This window comes from Schistocerca serialis, chromosome 2, assembly GCF_023864345.2.
Source record: "Schistocerca serialis cubense isolate TAMUIC-IGC-003099 chromosome 2, iqSchSeri2.2, whole genome shotgun sequence".
Classification (NCBI taxonomy): Eukaryota; Metazoa; Arthropoda; class Insecta; order Orthoptera; family Acrididae; genus Schistocerca; species Schistocerca serialis.
In genome coordinates, this window is record NC_064639.1 from 1,159,273,920 (window position 1) to 1,159,291,787 (window position 17,868).

The following is a 17,868-nucleotide window of genomic DNA, read 5'->3' on the forward strand; positions in this document are numbered from 1 at the left end:
GTGGGGAAGATGTAATCAGGCTACAAACTGTCCAACATTGTATAGTACAAGGTCCTGTACTTGGACCAATATTATTTATTACCTATGTATATGATTTCACAGACAATGTACATCAGAAACTTACATTGTATCCCTATAACATGACAATTATCTGTAAAGCTCAGACAAAGGAGGAAGTTGAAAAGTAATCAGTCATGATGTTGAAAATGCAAGTAAGTATCTACTACAAAACAATCATTTTAAAATTCCATCAAAACAAGGTACAACGGTGTGCTGAAAAATATGCCCTTGAATATTATGTAAAAACTCAAAGCTTTTTAAATAAAACACATGTTATTAACTTTCTACATCTTTATCCTCCATGTCTACATATCTGCACCCTGCTGCCATTAGAGGGCTCCAAATTGTAGCGTGCAACATGGTGGCATGTAATGTAACTATGCTGATGTGTGAGCAACAGCATGCTATAATCAAGTTTTGAATTGGAAAGTTCATACACACATGGAGCACCCTCTCCTACACCTTGACAATGCCAGATCACACACACGAGCGCTGTGACATCTGCAACAATCCACTGCCTTGGGTTCACTGTCACCGATCAACCACCATACAGTCCCAACTTAGTCCCATCCACTTTTCATACGTTTTAAAGGCTTAGGAACACCTTCAGGGGCTTCACTTTGATGATGATGAAGTGACGCAAGCAGAGGCACGAGTGTGGCTCCATCAACAAAGTCAAACATTCCACAGTGATAGTATCAACAAAATGGTCCCTTGTTGGGAGAAATGTGTTTGTTGCAGGGATGACTATATTGAGAAATAAATATATAGATATGAAGAATAAAGATGTAGTATTTTAATAATGTGTGATCCATTTACAAAGTTTTAAGAGTTTTCATGTGAAAATTTTGGAGGTATTACTTTTCAGCACACACTAGTATGTATTGTTAAAATAAAACAAAGAGAGTAGAATATATAATGTACATATTAAAATAAATAGAGAAGAAATTAAAGAAGTAAGTAGCACAAAAATTTGAAGAATTATTATAGGCAACTGTCTGACCTGGAGGGAGCATATAGGTGTGCTCTGTAGAAAGATAAACACAGAGGATTTTCTTGTAAGCAAAATGATAAATGTTGTGGATGAGAAAGTTTTCACAATAATATGCTGTGGACTCATGTTCCCAAATTATCATATTCGGTTCTTACATGGGGAAGTGCACAAGTTGACTACTTTAAAAGAATATTTGTAATTCAGAAAACAGCAGTAGGTGTGTAGCAAACAATGAGTGTAGCAAGTGAAGCAAGCAGCAAAAAGTTTTTTTTTTAACAAGCTGCCTAACTCAGTTAAAAAATAAAAGGAACTAAAATCTTTGAAAAATGGCTTAAAAGGCTATCTCACACAGAAATTTGTATACAGTATGAGTGAGTATCTAAAATTAAACTAAATTTCAGTTGCTACAACAGAAAATATATGAGGGTGGTTTGAAAAATTCTCAGAATCACCACAAGAGGCCAGCACTAGCGGGAAGAGTTGTTCACGTGATATTCATTGGACTGTTGACTGTAAACACATGCCACATTAGTGCTCTTGGAAGAGAGCTGCGGCATTGATGTGGCTCTGTTGTTATACCCACATAGTGATTTGTGAAGATGGAAAAAATCAAGATTTGAGCAGTGATTAAGTACTTCGTAAAGAAAGGTATGAAAGCAAAGGACATTCATGCCGATTTCCAGAGTACACTAAGGGACTCCGCTCATTCATATTTAACTGTTGCATAGTGGACAAATGAATTTAAATTTGGTCGGAAGAGCTTAGATGATGATCTGCGTAGTGGTTGGCAAAGATGTGTCACTACCTCAGAAATCATTGCAAAAGACCACAAAATGGTCATGGAAGATTGCTGATTGAAAGTGCATGAAATTGCTCATGTCTGCCAGATGTCATCTGAAATAGTATATCACATTTGAAATGGAGAATTAGAAATGAAAAAATTATCTGCAAGATTGGTGTTGCGACTCTTGACGCTGGGCAATGTGTGCCCGCACAGATGTGCCATCGCCATGGCAGAATTACATGAACTGAGGTATGAATTGTTGCCACACCTGCCGTATTCAACTGATATTGCTCCATCAGACTTCCATCTCTTCCCAAAACTGAAAATCTTTCTCGGTGGACGAAGATTAACTTCAAACGTAGAACTGATTGCCAGAGTTGAGAATTGTTTCGCAGTCCTGGAGGAATCTCACTTTCACGGTGATAAGAAGCACTGGAACATCGTTGGACCAAGTGCATTAATCTACAAGGAGACTACATTGAAAAATAAAAAAAGTTTCAGTTATGTAAGTACTTTTTTTCTATTCTGTTCCGAGATCTTTGCAAACCACTCTCATATAATAACCTTTTATGCGTCTGTAAAATGTGATTCTGTTTCATATTATTGTACACTGATTCTATCTTGAAACTTCCTGGCAGATTAAAACTGTGTGCTGGACCGAGACTCAAACTTGGGACCTTTGCCTTAGACGGGCAAGTGCTCTACCAACTGAGCTACCCAAGCACGACTCACGCCCGGTACTCACAGCTTTACTTCTGCCAGTACCTTGTCTCCTACCTTCCAAACTTTACAGAAGCTCTCCTGCGAACCTCAGATGGTAGAGCACTTGCCCACAAAAGGCAAAGGTCCCGAGTTCGAGTCTCAGTCCAGCACACAGTTTTAATCTGCCAGGAAGTTTCATATCAACGCACACTCTACTGCAGAGTGAAAATCTCATTCTGATTCTATCTTCATTGCAATTAAGCCTTGGTGTAGTTTAAAATGGTAAGGACAGTCAAAACTCAGATTTTACATCTGCTGCAGATAAAGTGGTAAGACAAATCGAACATTCTCAGCTGAAAATTATCAGTTAGAGTCCACAGGCAAAGAATAAATACACAAATATTCATGTGGAAGACCCAACTGCAATACCTGTCCCAAGCCTTAACATCAGTTAGCAGTCCACACAAATGAACGAGCATTATCGAACTGTGACCAAGAACAAAGCATTCAGCTGAGCATAACATGCTCAATTTTGGGGCCACTACAGAGTCTGCATGGATTCTCCCACTCCCCCCCTTTCCACTGAATCAAATAGCTGGAAATTGTCCCTAAAACACATAATTCGAATCGGTAATCTCGCTGGCCTTAGTCTTTGCTAGCATTTGCCCTAAACGCACTTCCACCTTTGTTCCTGTTCCTCTCCCTTCCATTTCCCCCCTCCTGCCCCTTTTCCAAGAGCTCCCCATCATTTTACTTTAGTTCAGTTCATCAGTACTAATATATACCCTTGCGTTCTCTCCACGGTCTCTTTCTTCCTCTGTATTATTCTGCTCTAGCCCCCCCCCCACCCTCCCCACCCACACTGACACCTCTTTCCCCAAACTTTCCCCTTAACTCACACATTCTATTTCATCATGTTCCCCATCTCTTTCTTGTTCCTCTCCCCTGCTCCACCTCTCCCCATCAGTGCTGAATACAATGTAAATGTATATGTATGTGTGTATCTGTGAATTCTGAAGAAGAACATTGGCCAAAAACTAAGCTACAAATTAAAAAATCTCTTTTTTTATTTTTTATTTTTACCTGCCTACTGCTCAACACATGAACTATTCGGTGAAAGGTTATCTTTATTCTTTCATCCTCCTACGTAGTGCAGTGGTAGTGTTACCGCCTACCATGCAAGGGGGCCTGGGTTCAATTCCTGGCAGGTGAGTGGGTGTTGTGTGTCCATCATCATTTTCATCATAATTGACACGCAAGTCCCCAAAGTGGCGTCAACTAAAAAGACTTGCAATACGGCGGCCAAACCGTGAAGGGGATATCGCGGCCAATAAATTCCATACGATCATTTCATTTCATTTATCCCTTCTACTGACAGTAGCCAGATAGTTCCTTTCACATTTAGATTTCTTCCATCCATAACTGGTTTTCAACTTAAGTCCTATTTTTGATGATGTCATAAAATGTTAAGATAACATTTCAAAATCATGAAAAGTAAGTAGGAAAAAAATCATTAAATGTATTGCTAAAAATAATAATATACTGGAATGAGACAAAAAAATGTACAGAGAGCATTGTTTAGTTGATTTAACTATAATTCTGTGTGTCACAGTCATGAAAACCACGTTATACGGTATAGGCTCAACAACAGCATGACAGCTACATCTACATTTATCTGGTAACTAAAATATGAATTTTGATGTAGAAAAGAATTCACAGGATGAGATTCATGTCGATTTTAAGATAACTGATGGAAAACAGAACAAAACAAGAAAGAGAAAGTATGTTGTGAGTACTTACCTCTAACCGCTGCATGGACACTTTTGCTTCGGCATAAGACTGAACTGCTGCAGGAAAAGCAATGGCCATTGAGAACTGAATAATGTTGAAGAACTGAGCCAGTGGGAATACCTGGAAAAACATAGTGCAAAATTCATCACATAATTCTTACACAAGGCATCTGTTTATTCTAACTAGTCATTCCCAATCACCATAACTCATACCTTATCAGCTGTGACAGTGTTGCCAAGAAGTGCATAGGCCACCAGTGTAACATATAAGGAAGTTCTTTCAGTAAAGACGCCAAATGCTGACTGGACACCTCTAAGGTACGAAGCTCCTTTGAGAACATTTACCTCTTTTCTGCAAGTTCAATGGTTATCAATGTTAACAGAATCTACTTTATGACTATTATGCTAAAAGCGAGGAAAACATTGAAACTACTCAAAACATGTGTTGGCTCTACCATACAGACAAACTAGGCAGACACACAGGGCACAAAAATGTATGAGCAACAATATTTTTTATGGAAATCCAGAAAATATCAATACACTGAGTTTCCTGTCTGCTTGTGTTGTGTTAATGATCTACCTCCTGACCAAATACTAGTAAAAACTTCAGGCCATGACATCTATGTCCCCTTAATGTGAGAAAAGGCAGTATGATATTCTGACAATTCTCCTTTCCCCCTTCTTCAAAAACCTGATTGTTAACTTTCTAACATTCAGGCAATGTTCTGTTTTATGACTAAATCTTGAAGATTGTTGCTAAACAAACTTCTGATACAATATAAGAGTTGCATTTCTTACTCAAACACCTTTTTTTCTTTTTCCTTTGGGGGGGGGGGGGGGGGGTATGTAAGGATTGGACAAGAAGTAAAAGATGGAGCACTTAGTGGGGATATGGTGTTGTGACATTACAAGCGGTGTGTCTGTTAGATACAAAGTATTCAAAAACAGCAGGTTTGATTGAGTGATATGTGGCTGGTAAGTTGCAGTGTATTGGCTGAGCCACGCAGCTAAGTGGGATCCGTCTAGCAGTTCAAATCATTCCAGAAAGCCATGCGAGGGAGTGGGGTAGGTATCCAGCAGACCACCAAGATGATATAGCTTGGAAGTTCCATGTCGGTTAGGTACAGTGTATCACAGCATGCTTCTTAATGCTGAGTAAATAATTCCAAAGTGTGACTGTGCTGGAACTAAGAGCATCGAATATTCACAGAGTTGCCACAACTTTCCCCACATGAAATTCCCTGATTTCCAGACAAGTTTTAGCATTTTTCTCAAACAAAATTTAAGATTTCAAGGGTAACTTAAGATGTAGGCTAAGGTGACAATCTTTCTTTGGAGGTATGGTACAAGAACAGTAGTGCAAATGAGGAAATATTTAAAAAAAAAGACACACTTGCAAGCAGATGGCATTTCCTGATGTGAGCAAAAATCTTAGGTACTAACATCAACATCTTTCCTAATGAACTGTTTTTCAAATGGTATATGTGTGACATTAACACCACTGATATTTTATTTCAATAGAACAAAACACATATGGTGACAAAAATACACATTTCCTTGGGTCGCAAGACAGATTTAAAATACCTTCACTGATTTCAGAAATAACCTCAGAAAAAAAGTAGGCCTCTTGAAAAAAGTGTGTAAAGCAGGGAAGAATTTTCTAAATCAACACTTTAGGACCAATAAAATGATGGTTCTACTATGTTTGTTATTGTCAGTTACTACGCACATTGTTATATCTATTATTTTACAGGTATTTTGCGATTTTTCTTTCGAGAAATATATGAGTACATAGCGTACAAACTGCCAGTAACTGACACAACTGTCTTCTTCTTATCGTCCATACTTCCTCATATATAAACTACTTCTGAAGTGCCAAAATGTACTAGAACAAATAAAATGTGTATAAAACACCACACTGTACAACATACTTGCGGTGAGATAGTCGCAATTCCTTAAATCCATCGCCCATGGCCTCTGGCCTGCTGAAGAGCACATCAGTCCTGAGTCCATGGACACACCGTGAAAATCCACTGCATTACATCACACACAAACAGACCTGGTCTGGGAGCAGGTTAGTGAGACTAGATCCGACAGGCAGGGCCTGTACATTCGTGAGAACTGAACGGCTTCAGATCAGCAGGCCCGATTCATTACAGATACCCACAGAAACAGCCTGTGGTTTTGGCTCATCATGGCCCACTGGTGTGGCCAGCTATTCATGAGCCTCAGACAACATGTTGATGAAATGAAACTACAGTGATCAATTCATGCCACAGATAACTTATTCAAATACTCTGAGAATCAATAATAATGAAGATAGGTATCAACTCACCGGAAAGATGATTGGTGAGCTGCGGCAGGAAAGTAGAAAAGACAATCATCCTCTCACAACTAAATTTTCAGCTATAGTTTTTATCAGAAAATGAGAGCAAACACACACATTAACACAATCACTCAAACAGAACTCATGCTCACAGGACCACTGCCTCCAGGCGCTGTGCCTACGGACTCTGGAACCAACCACTCCTCATGCCTCCATGCCTCTCATTGGCAGCTGCTAGATTAGTGGCAAGAAGTAGTGGCAGCACTGACTACAAGCTCAGGGAAGTGATAGAAAGAGGAGAAGTAGTAATCAGGGGGTAGCGAAGAAGCACACGTACTCAGCTAGCGATGATGCATGATACCTCAGTAAACAAACCATTTCATCTAATGAGACAAAAACGAGATTTTTCCAGTGTTTTTTTCAAATTTCCCTAATATTTTCCTGATTTCCCTGAAGTGTTTGAAATTCCCTGATATTGTGTGATTTCCAGAACCTTTGGCAACCCTGATTCCATAAAAAGAGAAAAACCACATCCAGACATGCTGCAGAAAATCTAATGACAGTGTTGAAATTGCCATAAGGAGACAAATTCAATAAAATTGTTACCAAGGCTATTAACATTTACACATAAAATTGTTTATAACAAGAATAACAAGAGCTACAGAAATGCTACATATGTCTATGTCACACCGCTGGACTGATCTTGAAGTCAGCTATAAAATGACCATGTTTATGATAATTAATGACATGCAGCTTGTTATAAATGATTTATTTAACAGGTGTAAATGGAGTACCTGAATAATGAGTTCTTCACAGATACAAAACAGATTAACATCAGCAGAAACAATTTATCCTATTATTCCCACTTGCTGATGTTTGTTTAACAAGAATCTTTAAGGGTCAACATTTGTAAGATAGATGTTTGAGCATTGTATGGACATGGCAAGCTGAATAAAGTTATGAGTTTGACTGGCACATGTCGTTCTGTTTTGGAATGTACACTCCTGGAAATGGAAAAAAGAACACATTGACACCGGTGTGTCAGACCCACCATACTTGCTCCGGACACTGCGAGAGGGCTGTACAAGCAATGATCACACGCACGGCACAGCGGACACACCAGGAACCGCGGTGTTGGCCGTCGAATGGCGCTAGCTGCGCAGCATTTGTGCACCGCCGCCGTCAGTGTCAGCCAGTTTGCCGTGGCATACGGAGCTCCATCGCAGTCTTTAACACTGGTAGCATGCCGCGACAGCGTGGACGTGAACCGTATGTGCAGTTGACGGACTTTGAGCGAGGGCGTATAGTGGGCATGCGGGAGGCCGGGTGGACGTACCGCTGAATTGCTCAGCACGTGGGGCGTGAGGTCTCCACAGTACATCGATGTTGTCGCCAGTGGTCGGCGGAAGGTGCACGTGTCCGTTGACCTGGGACCGGACCGCAGCGACGCACGGATGCACGCCAAGACCGTAGGATCCTACGCAGTGCCGTAGGGGACCGCACCGCCACTTCCCAGCAAATTAGGGACACTGTTGCTCCTGGGGTATTGGCGAGGACCATTCGCAACCGTCTCCATGAAGCTGGGCTACGGTCCCGCACACCGTTAGGCCGTCTTTCGCTCATGCCCCAACATCGTGCAGCCCGCCTCCAGTGGTGTCGCGACAGGCGTGAATGGAGGGACGAATGGAGACGTGTCGTCTTCAGCGATGAGAGTCGCTTCTGCCTTGGTGCCAATGATGGTCGTATGCGTGTTTGGCGCCATGCAGATGAGCGCCACAATCAGGACTGCATACGACCGAGGCACACAGGGCCAACACCCGGCATCATGGTGTGGGGAGCGATCTCCTACACTGGCCGTACACCACTGGTGATCGTCGAGGGGACACTGAATAGTGCACGGTACATCCAAACCGTTATCGAACCCATCGTTCTACCATTCCTAGACCGGCAAGGGAACTTGCTGTTCCAACAGGACAATGCACGTCCGCATGTATCCCGTGCCACCCAACGTGCTCTAGAAGGTGTAAGTCAACTACCCTGGCCAGCAAGATCTCCGGATCTGTCCCCCATTGAGCATGTTTGGGACTGGATGAAGCGTCGTCTCACGCGGTCTGCACGTCCAGCACGAACGCTGGTCCAACTGAGGCGCCAGGTGGAAATGGCATGGCAAGCCGTTCCACAGGACTACATCCAGCATCTCTACGGTCGTCTCCATGGGAGAATAGCAGCCTGCATTGCTGCGAAAGGTGGATATACACTGTGCTAGTGCTGACATTGTGCATGCTTTGTTGCCTGTGTCTATGTGCCTGTGGTTCTGTCAGTGTGATCATGTGATGTATCTGACCCCAGGAATGTGTCAATAAAGTTTCCCCTTCCTGGGACAATGAATTCACGGTGTTCTTATTTCAATTTCCAGGAGTGTATAAAATATAAATGACAGCTGATTATTCTACAATGTTTGATGAGTAACGAAGTACTATCTGTCTGCAAATTGTCTAAATATGGATATTACATATGTTTGAAATGTGTAAAATTGTAAGACTTGTACTCAAAGACACAGGGGGGTCAAACTTCATGATGACCAGTTGACTGTAGTTGTCCATCACATGGCAGATGTAGATAGGTAGGCAGAGCATGGTTTAGTGTCTTTTGATGTTCATGTCTGGTTGGGTAAGGTTGTTGGTTAGGTTTGAATGGTCAGTGAGTATTTACGTGATAGTCAAACGAGAGAATTACACACCAATAGCTCAATAAACAGAGGATTAGATACCATTTCCACCCTAAATACCTCAGTGCCACAATTGATAGAAGTTTGTCATTAAAGGGTGCAAGAGATGGAACGCTGCAACAATAAAAAATAAAGGTGTTCAAGATCCATCTGCCAGTGCACCAGGATTTCATCTGAAGACAAGTGAGTGGACAAGATTGAACAGCATAAGAATTTGTCACACCAAGTATAATGCTCTGATGCACAAGTGGGGATCCCAAAACTCTCCAGCCTGTGTTTGTGGGACTCAAGAACAAACCATTCAGCATATTGTCAGAAGCTGCCCTCTGATAAAGTACCCGGAAGCATCCAATGACTTTATTAATGCCACTCCCTCTGCTATCAGTTGGATCCATTCACTACATGTTAACTGCTGATTAAATGTATGTGTTTTAATTTTATAGCTGATTTGTTCTCCTTTAGTATTATCAAATTACTGATTTTCAGAATTTATTCATATTAGCATTGCACCTAAATCCTTAAATGTATAATATTGTAAGCTATGTGTATTTCTTAATATTTGCTGTTGTCACCATATGATAAATTAACAGTTCAGTGATAGGAATATTTCCATGTGCATCTAATCAGAACTTAGTATTTTATTCGGTGTAACAGTTTGGGACTTAGAAAATGTTTGAACAGTGAGTGGTAGTACAGATATCAGTGACTTAAATTTGGCACGGTGAATGAACTCACTGAACTTCAGGAATTTTATTCAGTTTGATTGGTTTGGTGCACCACACAATGTCTTCGGCTCACATTCTACATTGCCTGCAAACGTTCCGATTGCTCTGCTAGGTCAATTATTTCATATCTTATTGCTTCACCGTGTTATAATATATGCCTGTGGAAGACTACCATTCAAAGTGACTTGTATTTGACGTGAATGAATTGATACTGGGGTTGAGCTACATCATTATCCTGATACCTTTCTTATCTCCTTTATTTAATAATCTGTTCATTTATTTATGTACTTTCGTAAACTATTCACAGATTGTACATTAGGCAAGACATGTGAATATTCAGTGCTTTTATAAGGGCTTAAAGCAACAGCGCTCAACTGAACCACTATTTTTCCAAATGGGGCCTATAAAGGTTTCAGTTTCTGTCCTCTCCCTCTGGTGGTTATGTAGCAACAAACTGATTTCAACTGACAACTGATTTCAGCATATTTATCAGTTACTGTAAACCTCCAGTATCATCACAACTATTTGCTCTTGTCCAGGTCCAAACAGTTTTAGCCAGACTCGTCGAAGAGTGCCATATACGTTACTTGCCTAGGATGCCAAAATATGTAGAATTAGTCGTGTCCAGAAACAACTTAAAATTTTCAAACATCTATGTGACTATAAAAAAAACTTTAACCTCCAACTATCAAAAGAAATTAAAGTAAAACAGAAATGTTGAAATATATCAAATCTGGGAAAAGGACCATCTAATAATTAAATTTTTAAAGCAGCTGGGAAAAAGGCCACATTCAGTATTCAAAGAAGTATAATAAGTATAAGAAATGGATTCATATGAATGGGAACTTACTTTAATAGATATACTACACCGACTGACCAAAAAAGTGAAGCACCCAGAAGATATGGCCAGATGTCAATGAAACTTTGTACATGTACACACAACTGGTCAGTATGTAAATGATTAGTGTTGCAATTCCCTGTGATGGGTAGAAACACTGTCAGAATGCATTAGTGTTTTTACCAGGCCTAATAAGGCATATAAGTGGTATGAAAAGTGCCAGATGTTGAGTGCTCACTGTGAAAGACACAGAGCTGCCATGTACTCACGTACAACAGCTTCACCAGCACCTGACGGAGTCTGAAAGGAGTCTCGCTGTGAGCACCCACTGGTATGACAGGAGCTCAGTGTTGGGCTAAAAGGAAATGTGAGAGCAGGCATACCCTTCATCAATGTTCTGGTCAACCACATCTGAACACCACAAGGGAGGATTGCCATATTGTGCACCGAGCACATTGCAATCCCTCCACGACTGTGCCTGTCATCCAAAAATATGTAATGAAATCTCTGCAAGATTCTGCGTCATCTTGCACCATTGGTCAGAGACTAGGAACAGCCAGACTAGAGAATTACCAGCCCCTGACAGGCTGCCATTAACACAACAACACAAACGGCTGTGTTTGTAATTGGGTTGTGACCAGGGAGTGTGGACTGCTGATGAATGGCGCTGCACTGTGTTCAGCAACTAATTGCAGTTCTGCGCTACCACAAATGACCGTCTACAGGAGTAAGGTGGCAATCTTGGGAGATGCGTCATTCTTCCAGGTTTTGTAGAGGCGTAGCTTTGTTACTCCTAACATCACGGTGTGGGGAGCCATCGGGTTTGACTTCAAGTCATTGTTAGTAATGACTGAGGGAACTCCAATGGCACAATGATACATCAAAGACATCCTGCATCTTTGTGAGTTACCTATCATGTGACAGTAACAAGGTGCCATTTTTCAACAGGACAATGCTCATCCACACATGGCACATGTCTCTATGAAGTGTCTGTCTAATGATGAGATAATCCCATAGTCAGCAAGATCGCCACATCTGTCCACTGTAGAAAGTGTGGCACCAGCTCAGATGTCAACTCAGTTCCAGTGCCAATATCTGGGATATCAAGGAAAAGGATTTTACGCCAATCGAATAATGCATGCATCCGGGGCAGAGGGGTTGCAACATCATACTGAAAAGTGGGCTCATACTGCCAAGTTAGTTGAATATTTTACTTGATTTTGTAATCACTGAAATAACATCAAATACCCTCTCAACCCATGACATTTCATTTCATGGAGCCTTCTGGGTGCTTCACTTCATTTTTGTCACACACTTTACATATGAAGGTTACCATGATATCAATAGCTGGAGAGGAATGTCACTGCCTATAATTTTTTTAAAGTATATAATTTAATTTTACAGTAGTCACCTTCTGTGTGTTTAACTAACATACTTACACCAAATGTGCTTTGATTTCACAGGTAAACATCATCAGCAGTGATTTATCTTGCTCTTGTATTACATCTGTCACATTTTTTTTTAAAACTTTGTCAGCCACACTGAGCTTAAATATAATATTATACTAACACACAATTTGTTGTTCTATGCAGTAACTACTTTAAGTAATTACAATTTTATGCTGGAATGTTCCAGAATGTCTATTAAAAATTGATTATTTTTACACAAATGCATTTTTAACAAAATAAAATGATTGCTAGAATGAGATTGCTGATAAGAGGATGATCAAAATCTTTTGAACTGACAGCTGACAATCTATTTTTTAAATTTTTTGTTTTTGACCAAATTTTTGTAATATGCTTTGTTTACATAACAATGCTATGGAGTATTTCAGTACATAAAAGTGTTTTCTGTAAAGCCAACTACATTTCCTTAACCAAAAGGTAAATATGTAATTAATGAATAATAAATTGCGGCCTTGAACAACTTGAGTAAAATTTCATAATTCTGTAACTTTACATGATACTTTCTATGACTACAGCAAATTGAATAATGGGAAGTTACAGTATTTTTGACACATATTTATCTTCAAAATTACATCCTCACTTATTCTTCTATATTTTAATGTGAAATTAATATGATGACTAGCTTAGAAGAATATAATGTTTATATGTTGTGACTAACGAGAAAGTTCATGCTCCCAGAACGAAATTTTCACTCTGCAGTGGAGTGTGCACTGATATGCCACTTTTTGGCAGATTAAAACTGTGTGCCAGACCAAGACTTGCAATCTGGGCCTTTGCTTTTCACAGGCAAGTGCTCCACCAACTGAGCTACCCAAGCACGACTGACAACTTGTCCTCACAGCTTTACTTCCACCAATACCTCATTTCCTATCTTCCAAACTTCAAAGAAGTTCTCCAGCAAAAATTGCAAGACTAGCACTCCTGGAGGAAAGAATGTTGCAGAGGCAACTGCTCAGACTGTGGTTAAGCCATGTCTCCACAATATCCTTTCTTCCAGGAATGTTAGTGTTGCAAGTTTTGCAGGAGAACTTCTGTGAAGTTCGAGATGAGGTACTGGCAGGAGTTAAGCTGTGATGACGAGTTGTGAGTCGTGCTTCGATGGTTCACTCAGTAGAGGATTAGCCCATGAAAGGCAAAGGTTCGAGTTCAAGTCTCATTCCTGCACACAGTTTTAATCTGCCAGGGAATTTCATGTTCATGTTAATTATAAACAGTAAACAAAATTGTTGTTGCTGTATAATCTCAAATGTACCATGTGCTTCATCAGAAAACATGTACTGAACATTACAAGACTGAAACAATATCAAGCAACACAAAACCAAAACTGTTATCAATATTTTCATTTTGTTATTCTGGCTCACTTCCCCCCATGAACCATGGACCTTGCCGTTGGTGGGGAGGCTTGCGTGCCTCAGCGATACAGATAGCCGTACCGCAGGTGCAACCACAACGGAGGGGTATCTGTTGAGAGGCCAGACAAACGTGTGGTTCCTGAAGAGGGGCAGCAGCCTTTTCAGTAGTTGCAAGGGCAACAGTCTGGATGATTGACTGATCTGGCCTTGTAACATTAACCAAAACGGCCTTGCTGTGTTGGTACTGCGAACGGCTGAAAGCAAGGGGAAACTACAGCCGTAATTTTTCCCGAGGGCATGCAGCTTTACTGTATGATTACATGATGATGGCGTCCTCTTGGGTAAAATATTCCGGAGGTAAAATAGTCCCCCATTCGGATCTCCGGGCGGGGACTACTCAAGAGGACGTTGTTATCAGGAGAACGGATCGGAGCGTGGAATGTCAGATCCCTTAATCGGGCAGGTAGGTTAGAAAATTTAAAAAGGGAAATGGATAGGTTGAAGTTAGATATAGTGGGAATTAGTGAAGTTCGGTGGCAGGAGGAACAAGACTTCTGGTCAGGTGACTACAGGGTTATAAACACAAAATCAAATAGGGGTAATGCAGGAGTAGGTTTAATAATGAATAGGAAAATAGGAATGCGGGTAAGCTACTACAAACAGCATAGTGAACGCATTATTGTGGCCAAGATAGATACGAAGCCCACACCTACTACAGTAGTACAAGTTAATATGCCAACTAGCTCTGCAGATGATGAAGAAATTGAAGAAATGTACAATGAAATAAAAGAAATTATTCAGATTGTGAAGGGAGACGAAAATTTAATAGTCATGGGTGAAGAATGCTGAAGATTAGATGGGTAGATCACATAACTAATGAGGAAGTATTGAATAGGATTGGGGAGAAGAGAAGTTTGTGGCACAACTTGACCAGAAGAAGGGATCGGTTGGTAGGACATATTCTGAGGCATCAAGGGATCACCAATTTAGTATTGGAGGGGAGCGTGGAGGGTAAAAATCGTAGAGAGAGACCAAGAGATGAATACACTAAGCAGATTCAGAAGGATGTAGGTTGCAGTAGGTACTGGGAGATGAAAAGGCTTGCACAGGATAGAGTAGCATGGAGAGCTGCATCAAACCAGTCTCAGGACTGAAGACCACAACAACAACAATTCTGGCTCAAATCTTGGTACTTTACATGTTCTCCTATACAATTTTTTCTCTGCTACGTTTTCCCTACTCCCTAAATCTCCTGATACATGATATTTTCATGGTAGTGCATTTTCTATTTATAAAGAAGTTTAATTAAAATGTTTGTTGATAATTCATTAAGCACCTCATTTATGATGTACCCACACTAACATAAACCATTGATGTTACTTTAGATTGAGGTGCAGTTTCTAATAGCTGTCTTATTCTACTGTGACTCTTCTTGACTCATTCAACATCCTTCTTCACAGTGGGCATAAGAAAAAGCTGTTGTGTGAGTATTTCTGTCCACTAGGGACCTTTTTATATACTGGATTGTCATCTACATTTGTTCATTTATTCTGCCCGTCCTATTTGGTGACCCCTATACTGTCTCTCATTGGCAACCTTTCAACCATTGATTCTGTCCCATCTCTTATTTATGTTTTCCTATCGAGATATTATTGATTCATTTATCATTGCTTCTGCATTAACTATGTCTTCTAAGTAATGGGGAATGATAATCTGTATTTCCAACTGCCACGTATTTTCCATTTAGGACTTCTTACTCTCATTGTTATGACTCTGTCTACAGAAAATGTACCTATTAAATCACACATCTATACCACAATAAGTTTGTGTTATGAGAGCAGAAATTCAAGTACAGTACATTTATAGTAACATTACTATGTGTGAAAAAACACTACAATAAATATTGGTTTAATGTTATACTAAATAATTATTTCATTTTATTTACCTTCGAGCTATTTCAACAACTTTTTCAAAGGGTTTCTCCCAAGCATACATTTTAATTACTTGTATCCCAGACACTATTTCAGTCATTATACGAACTCTGTAATCTGTCCGCACAGCTATTTGAAGACGAAATTTTGATGTCAGCTGACTCATATAACCTGTAAAGATTTAAATGAATTATTTGATGGCTTTCTTTCTGTTACTAGCAGCATTATAAAACTGAACATTTAGTAATACCTGGTACTGTTGTAGGGCATTTAGACTAGAAGTTGGTGACAACACAAATACATCATAATTACAAAGTCCATTAAAAAATTAGTATTTGTAAATGGCTAAACATAATGAAACAAACAATACAGTCTGTGAAAAACAAACTCCGAAAGTTTGTTTTGAACACGATGCCAACAAGTTAGTATGGAAACGGCAACAGGGGCACCACCAACTGCAGCTGCTGAAAATGGCTGTGAATCAGGCAGCGAATGCATTTTACTTGCTACAATTTGCACATTGCCAGTCAGCAGGAAGTGTGCAGTCTTCCTTGGCAAGTTTTATACGACACATCCAGTTCACAACAGCATAATGAATTGGTACAGAAATTCGAGGATCCTCCTTCTTTGCTGAGAGAACTGTCAACGGAATCACCTACTTTGACTTGCTGCAGTTGTGTCATGTCACAACTTGAAACTGTTAGCAGGGATTTATTCTTTCAGTAATTCACAATTGTGAATGAGGTTATGTGAATGAGATGTTGTCACGTTGCTGGATAGGCCACACTGCTGTTGTTGACCTGGCTGTCACAGTCACCAGACTTGACGTCTCACATTTCTTCCTTGTGTGGTTACATCAATGGTAGTGTGTATGCTCCACCAGTACCGCAGAAGCTCAAAGACTTGCAGCACAGCATTACAGCAACTGTTCTTACTGTCACTCCTGATATTCTGGGTCAGGCAGGGGCGGAAATGGACTACGGATTAGATTTATGGCACATGATAAAGACTAGACACACAGAAAAAAATATATAAACATTGTAAAAAAAACTCTGACAATTTGCCTTTTTCACATTGTATAATTTGTTACATTGTTCTTGTCCATTTATCTGTATCAGTTTTTTGAAATTTTTCACGGGCTTTACAATTACCTTGTACTTCTGGTGTTATCCTGAAACAGCCATAAGTTCCTCAAAGTATCTTAGTTATTTATAAATCATAAGCTATGTAGAATAAATTTATATGAATTGTCGAAGAGTCTGTTCCAGCATCCATTGAGGGAACTGGTTGGACCAACAGCAAATTGTAGCACATGTTGGAAAGAATGATACATATAATCCAGGTTCCAAGGTAAAACTTGGATTATTCCGGCAGCTGACAGAGAATGTTGAGAACACCAGTCTTGTTCAGAGAATTTAAAGGAATCTCACAATCTGCAGCATTTTCTCTGGAAATGATCATGGCCCCTGAATCTGAATTGAGCAGAAAGCTTGAACCAGGGACTGTGAAGATATTGTGACATTCTAGGCAGCAACTTCCTAGACTTGTGCGATAAGTTTGAGAACTGCGGAGTCTCCCCAAGTACAAAAGCAGTGCACCACATATCAGAGCTGCTAATCAGGTATGTGGCTGTGTGGGATGCACAAAAGACTTTTTTAGATTAGGCAACTCCCCATCCAACCCACAGAATAAAGATAGCACTAGGGAAGTAGAAGGTATTAGTGTAAGATTCAAAGAAATGATCCCCACAGATGAGACTACGAAAATTCTAGTGATCAACTGCAAAAGCATTCAGATCAAAGTGCCAAAGCCTGAAACACTTTCTAACAGCACATAATATTAGTAACAAAAAGCTGGCTGAATCCTAATATTGTCAGCAGTGAGATGTCTGAGGTGAATCTAAACATATGTTTAAAGAATACATTAATGAGAGATGGAAACTCAAACCAGCTGAGATACGAATTGAAGCTGAATGCGAGATAGTTCGAGCAAGGACAGTATCAAGGGCAGGCATAAACTTGTAATTAAATCCCTCCAACAACCATCAGACTTGCCCTCAGACATAACCAAAACATTTAGGAGAAACTTAAACTTCCTTGTGCAGATGTTTCCCAATCACAGTCATCACTGGAGGAGACTTTAATCATTGAACAACTGATTAGGAAAGCTACA

General features: G+C 40.1%; 1 protein-coding gene across 1 annotated transcript in view; it reads right to left on the minus strand.

Moving 5' to 3' along the window:
• LOC126458618 (ATP-binding cassette sub-family C member 4-like) overlaps window positions 1–17,868 on the minus strand; it is a 267,565-nt gene that overhangs the window by 128,244 nt on the left and 121,453 nt on the right. Inside the window, exons 6-8 of the mRNA XM_050095784.1 lie at window positions 15,711–15,867; window positions 4,544–4,682; window positions 4,341–4,451 (exon numbers count right to left, since the gene is read on the minus strand). Of these exons, the coding sequence (XP_049951741.1) occupies window positions 4,341–4,451; window positions 4,544–4,682; window positions 15,711–15,867 (407 nt within the window). The remainder of the gene's footprint in view (window positions 1–4,340; window positions 4,452–4,543; window positions 4,683–15,710; window positions 15,868–17,868) is intronic.